Source organism: Salvelinus sp. IW2-2015, linkage group LG37 (genome assembly GCF_002910315.2).
Source record: "Salvelinus sp. IW2-2015 linkage group LG37, ASM291031v2, whole genome shotgun sequence".
Classification (NCBI taxonomy): domain Eukaryota; kingdom Metazoa; phylum Chordata; class Actinopteri; order Salmoniformes; family Salmonidae; genus Salvelinus; species Salvelinus sp. IW2-2015.
This window is the reverse complement of record NC_036876.1, coordinates 13,486,324-13,512,583: the sequence shown is the minus strand read 5'-3', so window position 1 is coordinate 13,512,583 and position 26,260 is coordinate 13,486,324. Positions and strand designations below refer to the sequence as shown.

Sequence of the window (26,260 nt, the reverse complement as noted above, 5' to 3'; positions counted from 1 at the left end):
ATGAGGCTCAGCTGTGCAGCAAACACTAAACGTCAGTGGGGCGTTCGAATCCAACCAACCAGATAAAATGTAGCTAGTTTTCATTAGCAACCAGCCAATTGCGTTGAAGCTCTGCGACAACGTTGCAGTTTTAGCGCCGGATGAAACCGCCCCTTATCAAATTAGACAGAGGGGCAGCACACAAGCGCAATAAACGTTTGCCAATTACTTCCCTGACTACTAACCGCAAGCCCATTGAGAACAAACACATTTTCTGGCAATTTACACCACAGTTGGTCAACCTAGCTATTTGTTAGTTAAATGCTGTCTGTTGGAGGAAACTATAACCCTTTGTGTGACCATGATTGATAATGCCCTTGTTTGAAATTAATAAAATACTAATTTCATGTTTGGTGGACTCATCTAGCTTGGGTTACAGTATTTATAGGAACACATTTAATGTGAGATGTAAACACAAATTATTAAAATGCTATTCCTTTTGTCACTGACAACTAGGGGACAATGCATTTCATACACACCCAGAAAAAGTACTCGCATGAAAGAGAAATGTGTATATGACCACAAAGAAAAAAAAATCTTTATTTATTTTCTTATCAAGATACATTAAAAGGATACAGACACATTGGAATAAAAAACACTTGAGAAAAAATGTAATTGTAGCATAATTATCTCTCCAACATACAAAATTCTAACTCCCTCTCCATCCCTCCCAACTGCTTTGATGGCCAACCATCCCAGTCTCCCATCCCAAACCCACTCAATGACAGAGAGCAATGTTCACATGTACAGTATTTTAACCTTCTTCAAAATATGAAGTAATTACAAGCTTTTTTTAAAAGGTTTTATATAAAAAAAAACTGACGTTATCAATAGGCCAAGTTTTTTTCTTCAGATTAGTATTTTCACTAAGCATTTTAACACTTAAAATTTGTTTTAGAAACATTACAAAAGCCCACATTGGGACCAAACTTGCATATAAATCCTTCATTTCTACCCCAGTACTGGCTGTCAGTTCCCAATGCCTGAGGGAGCATGAGGAATTATAATATCCAATTAAGCATCGATTTAATCTAACGCACCCTTTCATCATAAAACACAAAAAGGTAAAATAAAGATTCAAACCAAATCAATCCACAAGTAAAGACATCACTGGAGATTCCTCTCTCATCAGATCATTAAAAACATGACTTCTGTACCCAAGTCAATACATATTGCTGCTTTAGTAATGACATTCTGACAACCAGCTCGTAACATAATTTGCCATTTCTGTTCAAAAGCAAGAGCCAAACAGTCCATTGTCATAAATGCTGTGACTTTGTCTATGGGTGGGGGATCTGAATGCATGTTTTATACGTACAGGTGGCAACATGCACAGGGGCCATCTTAGAATGGAGTTCTACACACCTTGAATGTTTATGGCTTAAATTCTGTCTCCTTCACTAAAAATAACCCATATTTCTCACAATAAGGGCCTTAAAGACAACAGCATCTATTCCGTATGTCTCAAACCACAGTAACCCATCAGATCCACATCCAGAACACACTTTTGAATATCTTCCAAACCTACATGAAATGAATGTCTTCTACCCTGTTAACCTACATTACACCTTTTCCTAAACCATTACTTTCTCCTACCATTGTATTGATGATGCAAGACCGTTGTACACGAGAGGTCGTTCTCGCAGGTCAAAACCAACAAGCACCCCAAAGGCTTTACAGAGACAGATCCAGAAAGTCTTGCTCTCCGGATGGGTAAAACGTGGCTGTAACAAGTATGACAATCAAGTGACAGGAGACAAGACAGGACTCAAATTGATTGTGATGACAAACAAGAAAAACAGAGCTCAAACTACTAGGGGTCAACAGCATTTTTCCCCTCACTATCAAACCATCAAACGTAACTTCGGATAGGCTTGTGGAGAGATAGAGGGGGGATCAGTTCTTATTTGGGTGTATGGAAAGGGGGCAGGGTGATAGTGCAAATTAAAGTCTAACAGAATGAGTGTCAAAAACTAGAATATGATTATTTGACAAGTATGCTTGAATGATGAGTCATACAAAGTACTTTACCTCAACCTCCCAGACCTATGAAGGAACATGTTAATGAAACCATCTAAATAGACTTTCCCGGAAAAATAATCAAAGAAACATGCTAAAAACTCCTGTCCCATTTAGCCTTCCCAATAGAAATAAAACAACTAGAACGGACATTCAGTCAAATTGCCGTGGTCTGAGGGACTATGTCCCTTCTAGTATTTCAATTTCTTTCTATGGCCCTCCCACAACCACGTCCCCAACCAAATTGGTGTCGCCCCCTCAAAAAGCTGCAAATATTTACACAAATAAGACCTGGAGGAAAAAATAAGTGTTTTAACACCATTATTTCAGGATGAGAAATATTTCAGAGTTTAAATTACACAGTTAAAAATATTTGCCATTAAAAAAAGGGGAGCAAAATAATTAAGCAAGAGACGGAATAAAATACTACAACGCCCAAAGCCTAGCGCGTGTACGTGGGTGTAAGTGTGTGTAGAGAAGTAATGTTGGCATGTGTATGTGTGAACTCAATGCAAAGTATGCATGTGGGTGTCACTAAAGTGTGTGTGTGTGGTGAGCAGCACGTCAGCTTTTGAAAAAAAAAAAAAAAAAAAAGACAACAGAAAACGACTACTGGACTGGTATGGCGTGCGCTGCTAGCACTAGCAGTGGTGGTGCGCTCCCGTGTCGCAGTGGGTCTCAGCCCCCCCCCCCCTTAGTCCTCCAGGACGATGGGCTCGCTGGTGCTGGATGGCAGGGTGGGGAGAACCAGGGTCCGGGGACCTAGGGGCAGCTTGACCCTGACAGGGAGGTGAGGTTTTCTGGCTGCACGCCGCATCTCAGACTGAGTCAGGTGTTTTCTCAGAGCCCTTGAGAGGAGAGAAACACACAACACAGTGAATTAGCTATAGGATTGAAAAGATAACACATTTGCACACCTAGGAGTCTAATGTCAAAGTGCACAGGTGCAAAGAAGTGAATCCTTCTCGTCTTCAAACTAGTCGAATGCAATATTATGCATTAATCAACAAATGCAACCTTTTGGTTAAAATAAAATTATCCCATTGAGTGTACTGCCATAGAGACCTGATTGATCCCTTTATGTCAAGTATTCCATATACAACAAATGTATAGAACATTAGGAACGCCTTCCTAATATTGAGTTGCAGCCCTTTTGCCTTCATAACAGCCTCAATTCATCGGGGCATGGACTTTACAAGGTGTCGAAAGCGTTCCACAGGGATGCTGGCCGATGTTGAATCAAATGCTTCCCACAGTTGTGTCATGTTGGCTGGATGTCTTTTGAGTGGTGGACCATTTTTGATACAAATGGGAAACGGTTGAGTGTTAACTCAGCAGTGTGGCAGTTCGACACACTCAAACCGGTGCGCCTGGCACCTACTACCCCGCTCAAAGGCACTGAAATATTGTCTTACCCATTTCACCCTCTGAATGGCGCACACACACAATCCATGTCTCAAAATCCTCCCCCTCATCTACACTGATTGAAGTCGATTTAACAAGTGACATCCATAAGGGATCATAGCTTTCACCTGGATTCATCTGGTCAGTCTGTCATGGAAAGAGCAGTGTTACTAATATTTTGTACACACAGGGTACAACGCTGTATATTTCTCAACACAAAAAAAAGGACAGAATCTAAATTAGTATCCTCCACTGCTGTTTGCTACTCGATACAGAAAGTACTCTGTACAAAAGGACAGTACCTGGTGTCTTTCGTGGCCACAAACACCACGGGGTTGGGTGCGTCTCCCTGGTTCACTTTCTGACGCTTGATCACCGACTGTGAGGTGGTCCTCATGCCCGATGTGAACGGCCTGCCATTGGTGGGGAACGGCAGCCCTACTGCCTGTGACTAATGAGAGAAGAGCGGTGAGGGAAGAGAAATGTGCGCKCGCGCGGTGTGCCACGCCAGTGAGAGTTTGTGTGTGCCGCATGCAAGTGTGTGTGTAGCCACTTGGCCCAAGCTGTGGTGATGCTGCTTTGCTCAGAGGTGGTGGAGGGAGATGGACAGATGGTCAGTGGTAGAACCGATATGCAATTTTTGGGTCCGATACCAATTTTTATGGAAGCTAAAGTCACCGATTACCGATACATCTGCCGATATATAGTTTTTCTTTTTAGAGATGGAATAAAAAAATGTTTTACCCCAAATGTGTTGTGCACAAATTGTGCTCCAAAGGATAAACAGACACTCTAAATTATGATTTCTTAACAAAATATTTAAAATGTATATTATTTAAGAACATTTTGTGGTTTACAGAATATCCATCAAAACCAACTTTATCCTCTATAAATACAACAATAAATACAAAACTATTTTAGTTGACCTTTTTAGCTACCACTTAAAGATATGCCTATCTACGGCAGTGGATAAGAAGTATGTAGAAGTGTTTGTGTTAAACCACCACAAAGGGTGGCTGGCTGAATTAAACGGTCTCGAAGTAAATCTGAAACTGCACTGTTCACAAATAAGCTTTGAAATGCAGTAACATGCCGTTTGTAATGWCACCACTAGGTGTCAGCATTTGTATTGAGTAGATATACTACAGGGTTTACAAGAATCAAAAGGTCATGCAAACACTTAATGGCAACCTAGCAATGCGAGTATGTCATGACAAGCAAAAGCTAGCTATTCATTACGACAATGTTTGCTTCATTACACTGTTATTCAATACCATTTTTTTTTTTTACCGTTTATTTAACCACTTACCAGCTATGTTGACTGAGAACACATTCTCATTTACAGCAATGACCTGGGGAATAGTTACAGAGGAGAGGGAATGAATGAGCCAATTGGAAGCTGGGAAAGATTAAGGGACCGTGATGGTACAAGGGGCAGATTGGGAATTTAGGGATCTTTAGTGACCACAGAGTCAGGACACACGTTTAACATCCCATTTGAAAGACGGCACCTTACACAGGGCAATGTCCCTAATCCCTGCCCTGGGGCATTGGGCTTTTCTTTTTTTAAGACCAGAGGAAAGAGTGCCTCCTGCTGGCCCTCCTAGCAGCATCTAGTCTCCCATCCAGTGACCGATCATGATCAACCCTGCTTAGCTTCCGAGACAAGCCAGCAGTGGGATGCAGGGTGGTATACAAAATGTATTGGCTATAAATTTCAACTGCAGATGGCATTCACTGACAACTGAAAACATTTATTTCATTTTTTAGTAATTTAGCAGATGCTCTTATCCAGAGCGACTAACAGTAGTGAGCGCATACATTTTTCGTACTGGTCCCGTGGGACTAGAACCCACAACCCTGGCATTGCAAGCGCCATGGTCTACCAACTGAGTCACAAGGGACATGCAGGCAAATGGTTTCCACACTGGTTTTAGTCAAACGTTCTAATTTAGCTAGCTAGCTAACATTAGCTACTCATCTCATAAAGAATGCAAACACATGGCCTGAATGATAGATCTGCAGAAAATGTCTTGCTTTTTTCAGATTGCATATTTCAGAAAACTAAATAAATAAATCCCCTAGCTAACATAATAGGCCCAGACAGTAAGTGTTGTTTTTGTATCTAGGACGAGTGTTGAGTTTTTGCACCAGTTCAGTGTCAGCACATAAGTAGCTAGCTAGCCAAGCTAACTACCTATAGCTAGCCAAGCTACTACCTATAGAGCCAAGCTAACTACCTATAGCTAGCCAAGCTAACTACCTATAGCTAGCCAAGCTAACTACCTATAGCTAGCCAAGCTAACTACCTATAGCTAGCCAAGCTAACTACCTAGCTAGCTAAGCTAACTACCTAGCTAAGCTAAGCTAACTACCTAGCTAGCTAAGCTAAGCACCTAGCTAGCTAAGCTAACTATGTTAACTAAGTGAGAATGTGATGAGGACAGGGCTGCTTGCTTGAAGAGTACTTTTGATGATTTACCTATTCAAATACACTGGCTGTAACAAGCTACTCACCGTCAAACCACCATGCCTACTCTCGCACATTGTGACCTAGGGCTGAACGATGTTCAATGAGCAGCTGGTAGCGAGCCCTCGTGAGGCAACCATTGAAAATAAAATGAAAATGACCACAAATGTGCAGACGTATTTGTTTATTCTATGTATATAATATTTGCGCTTTATCTGTGGAATATATATATWTTTTTWAATAATAATATTTCTGTGAAAGGCTAATATCGGCCGACAATATTGGTCAGATTTATCGGTCGGGCTCTAGTCAGTGAATCTCCCATTGTTACAGAGGAACCAGAACCAGTGTGCCAGTCTCTCCAAGGTTACAGTAAATGAGGAAAGATAGCAGGCTGTCTATACCAAACAAGAACCAGTCAGTGTCACATATATGGTTTGACTGACAGAGATCGGGGAAGTCAAAATGGTGGTTGTGGTGTGTTTGTGTGTGAGGACTGAGGAGTACTCACGCTACTGTCAAAGGGCCTCTTCCCGAGCAGGCCTGATCCCCCACGGGGCTGGTTGGCCTGGTTGCGATTGATGGGTGTGGGAGCGCCTCTGGGGGCCTTCAGCTTGAGTGGAGCCTGGATGGCTAGGGAGAGGACAGGAGAGGCATAAATCACAAACCAAAATCAAGACACTTACATTAGGAAGGAGCCTAACTATTGCATTGACGCTATAAAGAGTATTGAAAGAGAATTGACATATAAGTACAAAAGAGGATTGTATGGGAAAGCTACAGGCAAGTGTTTTGAGTCCCAATAGTTAACAAAGCTATTTTGAGAAGTAATAAATAAAAAGATCTCTTAGGAGCTCTCTGGTGGTTGGTAGATTCTCACCCAGTTCCTTCACTATAGTGGCCAGCGGTGGTCGAGGGATCGAGCGGTTCTTTATAGGGGCCTTGGTTGCTTTAGGCAACCTTATCATACCTGAGGAAGAAAAGATGACGATAAGCAGTGGATGTGTGAAAATCACATGTCTGAGTGTGTGTGGGTGTCTATACATACACCGTGTGTGTGTGTGTGTGTGTGTGTGTGTGTGTATATATATAAAGTATCTCCTCTGCTCACACTCGGCCTTGACGGCGTTTGCATTGATGGAGGCGTAGGGGCGGCGTGCGGCGCTGCGGGGCTGCAGGATGTCGGTGCAGACGCGGCGGGCGATGCGCGTCAGCTTGGTGGTCTGCAGGATGAACGTCTGCCGGTTCTTGGCCAGCAGCTTGGCGCGCCCCCCGCTCGTCGTGAACGGGGACAGGCCTTGCACCTCCTGGCGGGTCATGTGACCGCGCGGAGTGGACTCCTGAGGGGTCAAAAGAGTCAAGTTAACATATTGCAATATCATGACTGGTCAGACTGACTGTTAAGTGGGTGCATTGCAATAGGGTCCGTGCTATCGGGGATCCTTGGGACATCCATACCCCATTGAAGTTGACATTTTAAATGGTTATGGTTAACTAAGGGTTATGGTTAACTAAGGGTTATGGTAAGATTAAGGGTTAGCGTAGGGATGTCCCAAGGACTCCGGATAGCACAGACCATCTCACTAGTCTAGTCTACAGTGGCTTCCTCTCCTCGTCTCCTGCCGCTGTAATGATCTGCTAACACAGTATAGGTGAAAGCAACAAGGTGGATGCCCACCAGGAATTATGAAATGAAAATATGAACGCACTCTTCCCTGTCCAATGAAAATAAAGGAAAGGATATCGCTTAAGGCTACTGAGATGAACCCAGGTTTAGGGAAGCTGGTTAGTGAAAGCAGACGTACTGAGACAGATCTTGCGGCGCCCTCTAGCTGTGTGGGGGTCTTCAGGCCTCCGTACTTCTTCCAGTAGATCCAGCAGGAGGCACACAGTCTGCACTGCATGTTGGGAGGACCCCATGCGTACCACTGTGCTGACTGGGCAGCTGGAAGAGGCAAAGTGTTTGTATTAGCTCACTAGAAAAGTAACACTATTTGTATTGTCTATGGAGCTCTGGCAATTAGACAATCGAAAGAATTTACACCAATATCTCAATTTGACGGATCACGCCAAATCTCACTTTGTCGAGACAATGTATATCTCAATCTCTGCCAAAACGCTTTGAAGATCATAGACAAATCCCGGTGGAGGACGCCATTTCTTCTGGAATATCTAAACGATTCAGCCGACATGGATGAAAATGATGACTGACAGTCTGCACTTTAACCTCAGTCATCGCATAATTTCCAAGTGCTGGAGTATAGAGACAAAACAACAGAAATGTGTCACTGTCCCAAGACTTTGAGCTCACTCTATCCCTTAATGTAAACGACGCTTTGGTCCGATTGTTGCTCACACAACTCTCTATTCGCCGCAAAATGTTAAAACGACGTAACTGGGAATCCGTACCCATGCCAATATCATGGACTGTAATGGTTTGAAAACATTCCTAGATTTGAAAAACATGACCAGGCAACTCCTGTTTTACTACTTAGGTCTTGTATGCTGGCCTATGGAGTCCCACGGAAAACCCAGCTACCGAACCATCCAAGTATTATCTGGGCCCCTCGAAAGGACTGATCTCTATAATATATAAACTACTTTTGGAAAGCTCATATTCTAAGCAAGCTGTTAAATTATGGTCCACAGATTTAAGTGAATATGAACAACCCTTTAACTGGAACAGAAAATGGAAAATTATGACTTTGGCATCCCGTAATCCAAACCATCAATTTACACATTTTAAGTTTGTTCACAGACTATTTAACAGCAAGGAAACATTTCGCAATGAAATTGGCCCCCAACTCCCAACTGTTCACCGTGTCCCCTAACTCATTTGATGTGAGAGTGCCCTGCAGTTAAATACTTCTGGGACAAAGTTACACAATTCAGTTTGAATAAATATTCAATACTTTCATCTACTATGTTACTTAACGATGATAGCTCCTTGAAAATCAATACATCAGAGACTATTACTGCTGGCAGGCAACACTGCTGCAAAAAGCAAAAAAGATGTTGGCTCTTAGATGGCAGTCACAACACCCTCTCCCAATTCCCAAGTGGGTAAAGTTACTATTTGTAGTTATAACATAAGAATTATCAAACAGTGCGAATGAATGGTGAGAGGCAACAAACAATTGAGGCCTGGACAAATATACTTGACTAAAGAATAATCTGATCTAAAGCCCAACAAATACAAATAAACAATCTATTAAGGCCAAACATGAACATATATGAGACACACACAAAAAGTAAACAAATTTAAATGTAACATGCAATTTTTTTTTTTACTGAGTTACAATTCATGTAAGGAAATCAGTCAATTTAAATTAATTAATTAGGCCCTAATCTATGGATTTCACATGACTGGGAATACGGATATGCATCTGTTGGTCATAGATACCTTAAAAAAATAACAAAGTTAATATCATGCGAAGGTATATACGTGCATTTATCAATACAGTGAGACAAAGACATGGAGAGAGAGACTTTCAAGACACACAAAAACACACATGTACTCACTATGGCAGCTCTCGCAGCTCAGTCCTTTCTGGAAGCCAGCGGCCCCGTTCATGCCAGGCTTGTTACCAGGAGCCATGATCTGGTTGGGGTTGGGTTTGGTGCTGGAGGGAGGGGAAAATGTGTCATTATGGTATTTGATGCAAGGATAGTAATATTGAGGAGAGTGCAGTTCAGACCGATACTCACTAGGTGGGGATGTACACCTGCTTCAGCTTGCTGTCTGCTTCTGCTGCCTTTAGTCGTTTCTGAAAGGGTATAAACATTTGATACAATTAGCACAGGAAAAGCAAGTAGGTTATTGGAGCAGGTTGAGAGCTTCAAGTTCCTTGGTGTCCACATCACCAACAACGTCCAAGCACACCAAGACAGTCGTGAAGAGGGCACGACAAAACCTATTCCCGCTCAGGAGACTGAAAAGATTTTGTATGGAACCTCAAAAGCTTCTACAGCTGCACCATCGAGAGCATCCTGACTGGTTGCATCACTGCCTGGTATGGCAACTGCTCGGCCTCCGACCGCAAGGAACTACAGAGGGTAGTGCATATGGCCCAGTTCATCACTGGAGCCAAGCTTCCTGCCATCCAGGACCTCTATACCAGGCAGTGTCGGCGGAAGGCCCTAAAAATTGCCAAAGACTTCAGCCACCCTAGTCATAGACTATTCTCTCTGCTACCGCACGGCAAGCGGTACCGGAGCACCAAGTCTAGGTCCAAGAGCCTTCTAAACAACTTCTACCCCAAGACATAAGACTCCTGAACACCTAATCAAATGGCTATCCAGACTATTTGCATTACCTGCGCCCCCCCCCCCCCTGTTTACACCACCGTTACCCTCTGTATCTACTTTAGTCCTTTAACACCTACATGTACATATTACCTCAACTAACTGGTGCCCCCGCACATTGTACTGGTACCCCCCTGTATATAGTCGCGCTATGTTATTTTACTGCTACTCTTCACTACTTGATACTTTTATTTCTTATTCTTATCCATATTTTTTTTTTTAACTGCCATTGTTGGTTTAGGGGCTCGTAAATAAGCATTTCACTGTAAGGTCTACACCTGTCGTATTCGGCGCATGTGACTAATAACATTTGATAGGCGTGAATGAAACTACTATTTATACATCAGTGAAACAACTGACGAATACAAGCCATGTCATATAGTCATTGAGAGGAGGTGAATTACCTGTTGGATGTAGCGGTCAGTAGTCTTCCACATGTAGTAGAACTGGACCACACTGGCTAGTGACTTCCATGGCAGCTATATTTTTTACATGTATAAACACCACACAAATCAGAATCACCAACGCCATCTGTGACCAGTAGAACATACACCATAGGTGCATATCATTACATTTACATTTACATTTAAGTCATTTAGCAGACGCTCTTRTCCAGAGCGACTTACAAATTGGAAAGTTCATACATATTCATCCTGGTCCCCCCGTGGGGAATGAACCCACAACCCTGGCGTTGCAAGCGCCATGCTCTACCAACTGAGCCACACGGGACACATATCATGACAACAAGGAAGGTGTTAAGATATCCCCCCCACCCAAAAAAAAAAGAAGGTAGGGGCACACTGAATCATTTTTGCTTTTCTTGGCTAAATGTTTCATAGCATTTTCCATTGTGTGCCCTAATGAACATGACCTTGGGGGCATGAATGAAGGACCGTAGGGGTGTCATTGAGATGCGTGTTCACTACTTACAAAGTCCTGGCGGATGTCGTTGAAGTCCTTGCCGTACTTCTCCAGGGCCTCCTCAAACAGCATGGCCTCTGAGGCGCTCCACTCCTCCATCTCGTCACGGCAGAGGACCGGCCCGCCCTGCGGGACCAGCGTGGACATGGCCTTGGCTAGGTCGTAACTGTTCTTCTGCAGGGTGTCCATGGCATGGAACTAGAAAGGGGGGGGAGATATTAGGTCGTGGTGATTACGGCACAGGTCGCATTACTCAGGTTTTTGTAAATATGTGATATTGCATATAGTATTAGATAAATATTACGATATAATGTACATTACTGCTATTAATTACGGCAAGGTAGATATCCGTTAGTTTAGGGGGTAGTGGAGCACTTGCTGATTGTCCATGTCCCATGGTGACTAGACAAAGTGTGTGTGTCTCACCAGTGTGATGTCTCTGGAGGCTGCTGCAGCACTCATATGCAGGCTGGGTTGACGGATGGAGCTACTGCAGTCCAGGGCTCTGGCAAACGTCCCCACAGCACTGGAACACACACACAACCATCAAATATCATAATTAGAATCAATGACAAACCCAGTACTGAAACACACACATTACGAACTTATTTTTTCTAGGCTTTTTGATACCCAATCAGATGGGATTTAGTAAATGTGTGACTTTACATCATATGGCCACAAGATGGCACTCCAGCTTGATGTAATCAAGGAGTCTTTCACTACAATGTCGATTCCCTCCAAAAACAGGGACAAACATGCTGTGTATTTGACTGGGGTCCTCCTGCTACTACACCGCTTAGGCAAGATCATTCAAAGATGTCTACAGGAAATGACTGTGCTACAATTAAACCAAAAAGGTGGACTTTGAAACTCAAAGCCATCTAGTTCACGTTACTCAAATCAGAATGTGCACCAAGCTCACGMGGCACCCTGACAACAACGTCCCGACGACAAGAACCTCTACAGCAACAGGGCCGGGTTGTAACGTAACCAGGGCAACCTGTGACAGATGAAGGGGGACAGGGGACACTCACCGAGCCACCACCAGGAACTGGTCAATCTGGGGGTCTTTGAGCTGGTTGTCAGGGTCCCAGACCTTGGTCTCCAGCTTCTCCTGGATACGGGTGTCGGTTTCACCTGTGAGGGACAATACCAATAGAACAACGATCAGACATGTTAACCAATGACGCAGCAGATAGTCAAAAGATACTGGTTGTGGCGCCCACTATTTGGGAGACACTGGTCTATGGCTATAACAAGAGAGACTTGAGGAGAGGAAATGGTGAAAGAGGAATAGGAGAGAGGAATAAGCAGAAGATTWAAAAAAACATATGAATGAGCAGAGGATGCGAGAGGAAGGGGACAGAAATGACAGCGTGTGCAGGCAGTCCAGACTCCTCCTACGTCGTCTCCAGAGGATGAGCAGCTATGTCCGTCGGACCAGACTGAACCAGTGTCAGACACACAGGGGCTCGAACGCCTTGCACAAAACGTCAACCTTCAACTTAACACTGGCTACACTAGGGAACATAAAACAAGAGGGCAGCAGCTTACCACAGCACCTGCCTGAAGGGCCCTATCCATGGGCGTGCTCAGCGGGGAGCAAAATCTCCAATAAGAACATGTACAGTTATGAATGTAACTACTGTTCCCTGAAGGAGGGAACGAGGTATAACATACTATGGGGCGTCAACGCCCAATCCTATTCACCTGAAGCAAACTGAAATCACGCCCAACGGGCAAAGAGACGAAGCCCCGGCTTCCTGGCTATAAAACCCGGGGAACGCATCTTTTTCCTCAATTCAGTACCGCTCTTCAGCGAGCCCAACCCCACCTGACTGCGCGGGCCAAAATGTTATACATCGTTCTCTCCTTTTGGGAAGAGTAGTTATATTCATAACTATATGTTCCCTTTGTCAGTCAGTCACTCGGTATAACGTACTACGGGGGACATACAATCATGCCCAAAGCTGGCTCAAAGGGTACCAAACTATGAAGCCCACGGCAGCCCAAGCTGACCGGTTTCACCGGCTACAAAAAGGCGTTACAGAAACCACATTTTCCCCCTAACACTTAGCAGAGAAACTTGAACTGTCATTGCCCAACATATGGAACCAGAACATGCTGCAACTTGGCTATGCGTACTGACACGCTGCCACCACACCCCGAGTCCACAGACCCCACGGTTCCTGGAACAATACTTAACTTGAGTGCCTGAAAATACAAAAAGGAACCACAAGTCCAATACAACAAACACAACACTAGTCATGACTTGGTAAAGCGCACACGCTCGCTACATAGCATCGACCAGAGTCGATGAGCCACGGCAGCAGAGGATCAAACCCGCGGAAAAGCTGCAGTAACCTGGAAACACCGTACCCGCGCACTGCCACAGCAGCCCAAGGTACAAACCCACAGGGAACTGTGGTAACCCTGATAAATGCACACTGTGTGCCGCACATCAAGGCTCAACACCACAGGGAAACTGTGGTAACCCAGACAAAATGCTGTCTAACATCGACCAAGTCCATAGACCTTACCGGTTCCAAAAGGCTCATACAGACACCTAAGGATTTCACTGAATCTGAAAAACTTGAATCTGCACACTGCCGGACACCAAGGCAGCCCAAGGCTAAATCCCACAGGGGAACTGTGGTAATCCGGGTAAATATGCAACCTGCACRCTGAACAGCCAATTCCGGACCCAGCCATAAGAACATTATGAGCCACACTGGAAGCAGTTACAGCCAAGCAATAAAAAGCACATGGGTAGAGTATGTGGGGAACCCCAACTCACGGCAGCACAGATATCAACAATCGTCAAGTCCCTGAACAATGCCCAAGAAGCCACCACACGCCTAGTAGAGAGTGAGCAGGCACACCGCAAGGCAACCCTTGCCCTTTGCTATACGCCAGGGAGATAGCCTCCATAATCCAATTAGAAAGACGCAGCTTATAAAGCACACTACCCCAAGCTGGATTAGCGAAACAGACAAAAAACTGGTCACAAACACAGACATCCTTGTGCATATCCATAGACAGTGCATTTGGAAAGTAGTACGACCCCTTGACGTTTCTACATTTTTTTACGTTAGTCTTATTCCAAAATGTATTAAAACATCCCCCCAATCAATCTACACACAATATCCCATAATGACTAAGCAAAATCAGGATTTTATAACTTTTTTTTTTTAGAATGTATTAACATTTTTTTTTACTGAAATATCACATTTACTTAAGTATTCAGACCCTTTACTCAGTACTTTGTTACAGCACCTTTGGCAGCGATTACAGCCCAAGGGTCATCTTGGTCACCTCCCTGACCAAGGCCCTTCTCCTCCGATTGCTCAGTTTGGCTGGGCGGCCAGCTCTAGAATGATGGAGGCCACTGTGTTCTTGGGGACCTTCAATGCGGCAGATATTTTTTGGTACCCTTCCCCAGATCTGTTCCTCGACACAATCCTGTCTTGAAGCTCTAAGGACAATTCCTTCGACCTCATGTTTTTGCTCTGACATGCTCTGTCAACTGTGGGACCTAATATAGGTGTGTGCCTTTCCAAATCATGTCCAATCAATTGAATATACCACAGGTGGACTCAGATTAAGTTGCAGAAACATCTCAAGGAGGATCAATGGAAACTGGATGCACCTGAGCTCAGTTTCAAGTCTCATAGCAAAGGGTCTGAATACTTTCTGAATGCAATGTATGTGCGTAAAGCGTGCACTGGACAAGCCATGCAACCTCTGTTGTTCACTGGAAGCAAACGGTGGTGGTGAGAAAGGAAAATACCTGTAAGACATAGGCATAATGTTGGGCGCAAACTGCAATAGGACGTAACGTCACTTTGGAATGCTTCCAACTTTGTGGCAACAGTTTGCAGAAGGCCCTTTCCTGTTTCAGCATGACAACGCCCCAATGCGAGGTCCATACAAAAAGTGTTTGTCGAGATCGGTGTGGAAGAACTTGACTGGCCTGCAAAGAGACCTCAACCCCATCAAACACCTTTGGGATGAATTGGAACGCTGACTGCGAGCCAGGCCTAATCACCCAACATCAGCGCCCGACCTCACTAATGCTCGTGGCTGAATGGAATCAAGTCCCYGCAGCAATGATCCAACATCTAGTGGAAACCCTTGCCAGAAGAGTGGAGTCTGTTATAGCAGCAAAAGGGGGACCAACTCCATATTAATGACCATAATTTTGGAATGAGGATGTTCGACAAGCAGGTATACAACTCTCTCGGTAAACCCCATAGCCATCAAATTCAACCTTCAGGGGCCAAACCCACAGATCCGATATTTGCGGTCGTGGGTGCCAAATGGGACAATAGATCCAGACTATATGCTGTCAGAGAGACCGCGTCCCTCTCTGCCAGTTGATGTAGGCCACCATCGTCCTGCTTTCAGACCTTACCAACACATGCTGGCCTTCCAACTTCGGAAGGAAACGTCTCAGTGCTAGCAAAACAGTCAGTAGCTCTAGATTGTTGATATGCAGAGCCCTTTGCGCTCTAGACCAAATCCCTCTTTCAGAGTAGCCCACACACAGCGCTCCCCATCCCAGTAAGGATGAGTCTGTCATGATCACCCTACGAGGACACTACCCGGCCCATGAGAACCCACTACAACAGCATTCGCCGGTCTCGCCAAGGAGTCAACGCCCTTAGGCACGACAGGGATACCTTGAGCAATCCATGACAATTGCGAGAAGCGGACAGACACGTAGCAACCACCCACCCCTGAAACAGATGCCTCAGACATACCAGCGGCAATACAGCCATCAAAGAGGCCAATCCGACCCAATAACCATAAGCACAAGCGAAAAGCACGAGTGCCCCAGCTGAAAGCGTGCCAGACAGAGCCGGAACGCGAACAAAGAGCATGATTCAGAAGTGGGTCCAGAACGAGACCCAGAAACTAAATGTGTTAAGCCGTAGACAAACTACTTTTCTTGTGATTCACTATCAAGCCCAGAGACTGAATATGGGAAACCAGCCGAGCTCCACTTGTTCTATCGACTCCGCTATGACCAGCCAATCGTCCAGAYAGGCCAATACTCTGATCCCCTGGCACCGCACCGGTGCCAAAGCCTCCTCCACCACCATTGAAAAGGTGAGAGGCGATAGGGAGAATGTATAGCACATGAAAATATGCGTCCTTCAGATCTATGGAAGTGAACCAATCGCTGGGACGCACCGACTGCAATATTCGGCGAAGAGTGAGCATTTTGAACACCAGAACCGCTGGCCAGATGGACCCCTCCTTCAAGATAATGAGCAGTAATTCTGACTGCAACATTATAACAGTGTAATTCATATATTTCATAAATGCTATCGCAAAAATAAGTATTTGGTTGTGTTAATGAAGGCCTTGGGTAACAGAATACATTTATTTCAAATAATAACAGCATTTTCATTAGATAATGTTACTGTAGGCCAGGGGTAGTCAACTATTTATTTTTTGGAGAAAAAAAAWTCAAGGGGTGGATCAGCTTTAATACTGCATTACCCTAAATGTCTGGAGCTTGCTGGTTTTCTATTCTACCTGATAATTGCACACACCTGGTGTCCCAGGTCTAAATCAGKCCCTGATTAGAGGGGACAATGAAAAAAATGAAGTGGCACTGACTTCGAGTTCAATCAAATATATTCATGGAGTGCCTTTGTTACAACTATGAAACAGAAAGGATATGTGCTGGAACACGGTAAAATATGATTTTTTTTATAACGACAAAATATAAAAATAGCCCCAACCACCAAAATGTGCGGTCAAATGATGAAAATATCATAAGCGCCAAGTGGCTTTGATAGATTGTGAAACTCAGCACAAAAAGCAATAATGGCATTTTAATGAATAGAAGTGTCGATATGACAGCATTCAAAAACACTCAATTGTCTTCAGCTCGTGCTTACATAGTGTGCGTCTTCACGCAATGGCATCAGTTGGATTTCATTTTGCTGTTATCCCATGCCCTAACAGTTGCGTAACTTTCACTTGCATGACACACCTTTGTTTGTAGTGCATAATAGTCTTTCTTTATTGTGTTCCCGTTGTCATTATTTAGCACCATTGTGGAGCACAATGGCGATGCAGGTGCCTTATCTTATTCAGCGGGAGGGAGCTCCCATCTCACTTTGTTCATGGTGCCAACCAGACTTGTTTTCTTGGCAAGTAAAATTGCTTGCTAATGAGAGCGAAGTTAAGAAATTGTCCATGGTGACATTTCTCCCTTTGCCAATGTAAGGCTCCACAACCCTCATCACCACATTCTCCAACACTCGCTCACCTGCTGCCCGGTGGATATTTCCCCAGATATTAAAAGCCATTAGGCATGTACAACTAACTACGCACGCTCTCACTGTGTAGCCTACCCCAAGTTGGTCAGAGTAGTCTGATAAGACTTCTTTGATTCGGTGGACTGATAGAAGGTACATACCATTTTAAGATTAGAATTAGAATGGAGCAATACAATAGAGTGGCCCGGCCTGTTCGTCATTCACATTTGGTGATTAATAACTATGCATCATTTGCTTCCCCTCGCTCATCACCTCAACCCCCCCGCCCCCATCATACTTTACTTCGTTTATTTAATCTGTTGTTGTGCGTGGGTGAAATTAGTTTTGCATAGTTACGGATCAGTTTCGAAGCAATTATGTGATTATCAGCTGGGCACTGCACTTAACTGTTGGAAGAATGAGCGGAGCAGGCCTTATTGTTGGGAGACGGAGGCGCAACGTGGGAAAACCATTTAAAAAAAAAAAACATTACTACGTGCCCTCCTAAAACGGTTTATGACTCCAGTTCTGTTTTGTCAAGGATGGAGGGGGGGATGATAAAAAAAAAATGACAGTAATAAATAACTGCTTTAACACGCAAGTCCAGAATGGGACTTTCAGGGCTCTTGGGAACTATGAAGTACCGGCTATAACAACTACTCTGTACTTCTGACACTGGGACCACCCGAATAGCCCTCTTTTGAAGTAGAGAGACGAAATATCCTCTTAAGACAGCTGCTATGACCTCTGGGAACACTGACATAATGACGCCACGAAAAGGAGGACGCACAGCGCACAAACCATACCTCCTCGTCACCGTCCTCATCACCCATGGTGAAACTGTGCATGCCCGCCACTGGACGGAGCACGCTCAAAGTATCCCATATATTATCTCCTGAAGGTGCAGAGTCCCGGGGTGATTCACTTTTTTTTGTCACGCTTGTTTTCATATCCACCACTCTTGACAACCGTGCGTAACTCGCCACCCAACGGTGAAATCTTTGAAACAGGGGTAAGCAACGCTGCTAGACGAACTCCGCCAAGGGGGAGAAAACATCAAAGTCGCATTCACCTCCAATGGTTCAGTCTCCCCACCGAATCGAAAGTCGGGGCTTCAGGCTGCCCCTGTATCGATGTCATCCGATTCACACTCCAGAGCCAATCAGGGATTATATATCATCCCCGGAATCCGGACTTTGAACACCGCCAGAGAAACCGGAATGAGCCTCACTCGGGATGACACCCCTATCAACTCCCACCACCCAACCTTCCCGCACAAAGTCAGCCCGACTTCCAATAGGAAGTTGAACCCAGCCGGAGACAATGGTCAAACAAACTGGTCCAAGCCGAGGCCTCCTGAGCGTGTTTCCACCCCAAGCAACAGGACAGCATTCGTGAGTAAATTTATTTTTCATTGTGAAACAACATGCCCTAGGGCACGGTCGGAGGTTCAAACTCGGCTGGCTAGCCTTTTTGAACTTTTACCACTGGCAATCAAACAAGGAAGCACTGGCTCCACAAGCAGAGCAGAAAGTTGTGGGTTTTTAATCAAACATAAAAACCAATACCAAGACACAAAACGTGCAACATCTAAGGGGACAAATACTCTCTCCCAACTAACAGACACCTATGACGGGTGTCCAGAATCTCATAGCCTTCGTACGCTTGAAAAGTTTGTAAATTGCGTGACGCGTCCTTCCTTCAGGCGAGCTGAAAAGCAAAGAATTTGGGAAATGGATGCGAGCCCCGGTATTATAGCCAGGAAAACGGGGCTTCTTAGGGCGGGCTCGGCATCCATTGGCCCTTTGGGCGTGATTTCCGTTTGCTTCGGGTGAATAGGATTGGTCATTGACTCCCCAATAGTATGTTATACCAAGTGATTGACTTTAAGGGAACACAAATGTCCTTTTTCCCCCATTCCAAAACATTTTCCTGTGTGCCCTACTGAACATGACCCATGTCTCACTACTCACTCATACAACACCATCAATTAGACGTGATAAAATATCTTCTTTCAACCCAGCACTTTAAGAAGTGGGGTGCAACTTAAACCCAAGAGTGTGTAGTCAGAGCACTATGACCACCACAATAGGATGCAACGTGATAGGCCAGTCTAAAAGGTCAGAGTTAAGCCAGCCCCCACACACACACACACACCTTCAGCTAGCTTGTCAGGGATATCGGCCTGGTACTTGGAGCCTACGCGGATCTCTCCCTGGTCCGCCAGGAGGGTCTTCTGAACCGGGTCAAACACCAGCGAGTAAAAGAAACACTCCTGGACAGAAAGATGAACAACAGATGTTAGGAATGGATTGAGTGGATACATTCTCAGCCAATAGACGTTATATTTCAGTGCTTTATTGTATAAAACATTTTTTTTTGTTGATACAATGGTCCTCACTCAAAAAAGGTAGTCTTAAAAACATAGACCACTTTAAGCAGAACCTGCACAACTCTTTAGCCATAAATTCCTCGACAGTGCAGTAGTCATTGTAATACGCGAGACAGACTTGCTGGTGATGAACAGTGACGCTTTGGAGAGAGACTGAAGCTCACCTCTTTCTCCAGGTACCCGGCGAGGACGTCCGTTTCGTTGAGGAGGGTGACGTTACATTTCCCTCTGGGGAAGGGAGAGAGGTGCCAGGAGAAGAGACAGAGTGAGGGGTATTCAGGAGGTCAAAACGGCACCCTGCAAGTGTCTTCCATTAATCTGAACTGATCTGCACCTAACCCCTGCTGCTGTACAAAGCCTATATCCCCAATAAGGCATTGGAAAACAAAAGAAAGTCTGTGGAGATCCCGGGAAAGAACTTCAGAACAGGCAAGATCATTTCAACACAGTTGAATGATTTCGACAGTTATAATACCATCACTTACTGTATTTTAAAATCAGGAGCCTGAACAGTGGTGATAGTTCATGTTATAAAAAGGGACCGTTTGAACACAGTGGCTTAATGATTGTGAATCGGCCAGAGAGGATAACGGTCCAGGTTGAAGGTTAACTGTGCATAGCAGTCCTGTCACATGACACCATATCCCGTCAGAGTTCAAAGGGTTAAACGGCAGCACCCTTGTCTGCAGCTACCGCTATGCGGTGAGACTACGCCTCGGGGGACACACACACGCGCTCTATCTTACCGTATGTGAGTTGCAGGTAGAGACTCAAACTGCCGAGAGAGGAAAAGCTCTCTGTGCTTCAGCTGGTGTTTCTGCTGTTCAGACACGGTGGGCTGCTTGGACTCCTCCTCAAAGTCTCCTATGAAACGCAGAACACAAAAAGACACATTAGCGACAAAGCACATTTCCCAGTTAGATGGGTTCTAATATTCTTGATCGGGGTATGTTCAATCACACAATTCATATCAATATAACCAACTGATACTTGTGGCTACGGGGAGAACGATCCCGCAGTACTTTCATTGTATTGGTTTTGACATTTTCAAGTCTTAAATGACAGATATGGGTTAGAAATGAAGATGGGGAAACAGAACGAGGGGGATAAAGCTCAGAAAGTGAGTGACGGAACAGGGGATCCAACCGCTGCCTCCATGGGAATATGTGGTCCAGGGGTGGAAGCACGACCAATAGACCAGCCCCCGGCAGTATCTTTATTCAAATCACACTAAACAGCAAAGTGAAACTGACTATATACCCTTTTACCTACTGTGACAAGTGCAAGTCTACTGTGCAAGTCTATCATAACCTATGACCTGGAACCTTAACTTGTAACTGTACTTATGTGTAACCAATACCAGACAATGAAAATAATTCCCTACTCGGAAGGACAAACTCTTCTAGTCTATTCTAGTGACCTACTATAGCCCTACTGAAGCTTTACAGTCAATGTAAACAAAGGGCTGCATATAGCCTATATGACCTGGCAGGCAAAAATCCATGTAGATAAAGAAACATTACTTTTCCCCCGTATGGAAATTGTTTTTGTATTATATCTAGTTTTACACGACTAAAATTGCACATTCCTAATTTGAGGCGGGTAAGTCAGTAATGTGTGAGGTGGTGGTGGATGGAGCACTGAGGGGGGAGAGAACGAACTGGGCAGGACTATCGCTCCATCTCCACGGACTCCGCCCCTGCACTCAGCCACAGGAAACCCTGTCAGTAGGGGGGGGGGGGGGGGGGCAGGACCTCAGGCCACACCTCTTTCTGTTAACCCCTCCTGTCACCCCTCAACCCCCGCCCCCCTTTACCCCTCCTTCCCTCCCCTTGTCCGGCGAGTCCCTGCCAGACTAAGTGGGAAACCCTGTGCGTCAAACCTGAGGCGCCCATCCCCCTCATCATGTATACACCCCCCCCACAACAAAAAAAAATACATTAAAAAAAAGGAAAAAAAGACAGGCACTCAAGGCACACCCACGTGCAGTGGAGCTCCAGCAGAGCAGTGAACGCGCTCTCTCCCTCCACACACACACACACTTTCTTCCTTGACAAAGACACAAGGCAAGTCAGAGTTAACCCGTTGCGTGCCGTAGCCCTGTGGGACACATCAAGGGCCTTTTGTTCTGAGCAGCGTGCCTGGGCCGGAGGACAAGCTAAGAGGAGGGTAGGCAATTGGGGGGGGTCTGGTGGTAGAGGAAGAGAATAAAGGATTTTAATAAAGAAGGAGGGGGGGGTACTGTTGGAGGGAGGGAGAGAGAGAGACTGGGAGAGAAGCCCAGGTCTTGTGTAACAGGACAGTGCCAAAGCGGTGGCTCGTGCTGCCGAGTGGGAGGCGGGAGCGCAGGCGTTTCTCGGGCGCCCGAGCCAAAACACAGGAGAGGGACGTAGAGTAGCGCAGCATAACGCAACAGCCGGACAGTGTGTGTGTGTGTGTGTAGCGGGGAGTCAGAACAGAGTGACCCAGGCAACCGGGCCAGGTCGCGAGGAGGGCTGGAGCTAGACTGGGCACTAGGGTCGCTACACCGGCCCAGTTGTGACCGTTTGTTTGCAACCCATCCTCAGCCGTCCTCTCTCTCTCTCTCTCGACTGGTTACAGCCAGTTTCAGGGCCATCTTTGTGTTTCTCCACTGACCCCCCCCCCAGGGGAGGTTAGATAGAATACCTCCGCAGCACACAGGGGCAGCTAACGCTAACACACCACGGTGACATAACCAATCAGCTAGCAGGGGCTCCAGGGCCGAGGGGGCAGGACAGGAGATCACCTACCTACCCAGCTACCCCCAGCCACCCCTGCCTCCTACTGGAGTTCCTGTCTCCTATTGCCGCTAAACGACCACAGAGAGGACCCATGCTTTTTTGATGACATTTTAGTCATTCAGCAAATAGAAGCTCGTATCCAGAGTAACATGCGATAAGTAGGCTCTTTCATTAAACCAAACTGGAGGCACTGTACAGGTAAAACTTGGAATAAAATGTACACCCAGAGTCAAACAAATTAACTTTGTCAGCTAGACAGGTGTAGTCGTTAACATTATAAAATGCATTACAGATTGCTGGTAAATGCATCCATTTTGGGGTGTGGATCTGAATGTCTTGTCTGGAGCCCTGCCACTGCATGCAGCCCACTATGTTAGAGGACTGTGTGTGTGTGTATGTGTGTGTGTAAATGAAGCCGATCAGGGCTCTAGGTAATCTGAGTATCATTAGCATCACAACACTACCTCGGCGGCCGCTTCTCTCTCCCCCTCCATTTCCCCCGCTCTGCATCTCTTCCTCTGATCACTGGGCATCTGCACAAATGCACCACTCAGGGCACTCTAGTGGGCGACCCCCTTTTACTGGAAACGTGTGTGATAAACACCGACACTCAAACCAATAGCCAGCCACTATTACTCCTACAACAACCCACAAGTACAGCACGATTCATGATAGAAAACCAACACACAAAAACTATTCCCCTTCTCCATTGTGAATGAATCCTACATTAGTATCATACTCCTACTGGCAGCTGCAGTGGAACAGCACTACGCAGTAAGCACACTCTTACACACGCCGTTCTGCTTCAGCTGGAGACAGACGGTCCGCCCCAAATGGCAGCCTAGTCCCTATGTGGTGCACTACTTTTGACCAGGTCCCTATGGATCCTGGTCAAAAGCAGAAAACTACATTGGGTTCCATTTGGGAAGCGGGCAGAGCATCCCTCTGCTTAGAGCCAGAGCCAATTGTCTGCTGGTAGTGCAGGGGGAGATCCCAATCTGATTGGAACGCAACACAGTACTCATTCTGGATGGAGATAATAAACTGGTTTATACGAAAGAGACGTCTACTCTAATAATGCTCTCCAATAACTTCACACAGTCCATAGACCGCACAACATTAGAGTTTGGCATAGAGCTAAGAGTTGACTCTCTCAAGTGGTGTGTGTGTGTGTGTGTGTGTGTGTGTGTGTGTGTGTGTGTGTGGTGTAATAGGCCTCTTGATCTCTTTCTGAGCGCAGTGAAGGAGCAGAGCACTGATGGACTGCGATGAGACGACACGGACATAAAGGCTGTTGTACTCACTCGCGTTGCTGTCGGCCAGAGTGTTGAGGTTGCCCGAGATGTCCCGCCTCCGGAACAGACACACCACCTTGGCTTCCACGTTCCCATTGGCCGTCTGAGAGACATATGTGACAAGAGTGGTCAGTCACTACCGGCCAATACTTCGAATGATTGCCATAATCACAATATTATTCTCTGAACGGCATGCCACATTCATAGATACGATTTCCCCATCTATGAATGGAAATCGGCCATTTTGAATTGAATCAAATGTATTGAATATATGCTAGAACTTAAACTGGGGCTGTAAGTGACGAGGGGGTGACGCGAGACTCTCCATCATTACCATTGGATTAACCATGATCTGAAGAGAGGGAGAGAGAAACGACAAACTGAGGCCTCAATGTTGGGCTCCTCATCTAATTCACACTCAAGGTAACGTCCGAAACGGCACCCTATTCCCCATGTAGGGCACTGCTTTTGGCCAGGGCTCTTTCCAAAAGCAGCGCACTACGTAGGGAAGGGAATTTTCAGACGCAGCCTCAGTCATAATAATATGTATTATTGCACCCCCCCCTCCTCCTCCTCCTCTTCCATTAGTGCTCAGAAGGACAGAGTTCTGCTAGTGGTGCTCGCCACAACCCCTTCAATTTAAGAGTGTTATATAAATGAGCTTAATCCTTTGACTGGGAAACAAGCCTGTGTCATACGCCACTACGCTACTGCTATAGCCAGCAGCATTACGTAATGTCTCTTGCACCAGCACCTTGTCACTACTGTAGTAGTCCTGGCTGGCTAACGAAAGCACAACACACCGGGAAGAGGGGGGCAGGGGGCAAGAAGATTGTGGTTAGAACCTAGGAGGTGTGTGTGAATCTCTCTCTCTGGGTGTGTGTGTTTTACCACCATCATCGCCCCCAGAGTTACAAACACACAGGCTCTCAGGTCAGATATGATAAGCTTTACATTTACAAGATGGGGCTGTCAATGTCAGCGAGTTGTTATGTAAACGCTCCGAATCAGAGGGTAGATGTGAAGGACAGATTATTGTACCAACCTTGTTGAGCTCTTCTATTCTGCGGATTAGGTAGGGGTTGCTGGAGGAATTCTCAAAGTACACGTAATCTGAAAGGGAAAGACAAAAGTCTGAGTCATATGAATCATAAAAACCTGTAGCATTTCAATTCAGAGCATGACTTTGAACTTGACCTCTCCGGTTACTCTTAACACGCTCAGATGAAAATCACTAATGCGTCTGTGTGGAGACCGGACTCTGTTGGAGTCTTGGTACGGTCACTTATTGATATGACTAAGGGGAACCCACCACCACTAATGGCAGATGACGTCAACCACCACTCAGACAGGCTTTCACCAGGCAAAATCAATCCATCAAAAAGCCTACAGGTGCTTGGTGGGGAGAGCTAATAGCCTTGCACAACACACCCCGCCTGTGTCTGCCATTTCAAGCACAAGTGAGCCAATATTCACTCAGCCATCCTAGGCTACGCCAGACTACAGTACCACTATAAGATGACTTCTGTTTGCATGCGACATCTCGGGTATTTCCCTAATATCTCATGATAGGGCTACATTATTAGAGATGCTGGTGTTACTGAAAAGTGTCCCCCCGCCCACTCCCCCCCCAAAAATGGGACTTCAGTTAAAAGAACAAAGCCCAGCACCTTTGCCTACTCTGCCTTTGTCTACAGAGATGGTGGGCCTCAATCTCTTCCACACAGCCCATTGATAGTAGCCTATGACTGAAGTAGAGAAGTCTAAATAATAGGCGAATCAATTAATTACCCAGAAGAGAAGTCAGTCTTTGAAGACACACCAAAATTGTTTTGGTATGCCCACCATTATAGACCTAGGCTACTCACACGGTTTAGGTTACAATATCAAAAACGCACCTCTAAATTACTTCTCGCCAGTGATTAAGGCACGACAGGTGATATTTTGGCTCGTGTGGCCAATATTTTAATTCTAGCAGTGAAGTGGAAGGGGAAACCAGACAGTGTGTTTTAGGGGTCATTTGAAGGTCATAGCAAAAGCCAAAGGCCCTGTAACATAGCTCTCAGCAAAATAACTGTCCTGATGAATCAACAGCTCTGTTCAACATCAATCTAGGAAACGCAAGCAAATTATGTGATAATATCTATAACTACCGTGGAGACTGGACATTGTCTACACCAAGACATAGCCAGTCAAACCAGGCTAATACAGAAAACATATTGAAAATGGGTGTCGACGAGCAATGTTGTCGCCTTGCATCTGTTCAGGGACACTAACCTTTAAGATGGACACCAACATTGGCTAACATTGCAATGCATCAGCGATCATATCTATTCTATAGAAGGAGAGTTACAGGATGTAGCCCGGGGGCGATTCCA

The 26,260-nt window shown here is 45.4% G+C and overlaps 1 protein-coding gene across 2 annotated transcripts in view; it reads right to left on the bottom strand.

Moving 5' to 3' along the window:
• Window positions 1–2,596: 2,596 nt before the first annotated feature.
• Window positions 2,597–26,260, bottom strand: part of LOC111960246 (metastasis-associated protein MTA2) — a 28,497-nt gene continuing 4,833 nt past the window's right edge. The window contains exons 2-19 of one of the 2 annotated variants that reach the window (XM_023982161.2): window positions 24,928–24,995; window positions 24,217–24,234; window positions 23,892–23,985; window positions 20,572–20,689; window positions 19,990–20,053; window positions 19,591–19,708; window positions 12,193–12,295; window positions 11,585–11,684; window positions 11,168–11,356; window positions 10,642–10,716; window positions 9,641–9,699; window positions 9,455–9,555; window positions 7,738–7,877; window positions 7,044–7,272; window positions 6,813–6,902; window positions 6,444–6,565; window positions 3,765–3,913; window positions 2,597–2,906 (exon numbers count right to left, since the gene is read on the bottom strand). In XM_023982161.2, the coding sequence (XP_023837929.1) occupies window positions 2,753–2,906; window positions 3,765–3,913; window positions 6,444–6,565; window positions 6,813–6,902; window positions 7,044–7,272; window positions 7,738–7,877; window positions 9,455–9,555; window positions 9,641–9,699; window positions 10,642–10,716; window positions 11,168–11,356; window positions 11,585–11,684; window positions 12,193–12,295; window positions 19,591–19,708; window positions 19,990–20,053; window positions 20,572–20,689; window positions 23,892–23,985; window positions 24,217–24,234; window positions 24,928–24,995 (1,991 nt within the window). In that variant the 3' untranslated portion in view covers window positions 2,597–2,752. The remainder of the gene's footprint in view (window positions 2,907–3,764; window positions 3,914–6,443; window positions 6,566–6,812; window positions 6,903–7,043; window positions 7,273–7,737; window positions 7,878–9,454; window positions 9,556–9,640; window positions 9,700–10,641; window positions 10,717–11,167; window positions 11,357–11,584; window positions 11,685–12,192; window positions 12,296–19,590; window positions 19,709–19,989; window positions 20,054–20,571; window positions 20,690–23,891; window positions 23,986–24,216; window positions 24,235–24,927; window positions 24,996–26,260) is intronic. The other variant, XM_023982162.2, reaches the window with a different exon arrangement.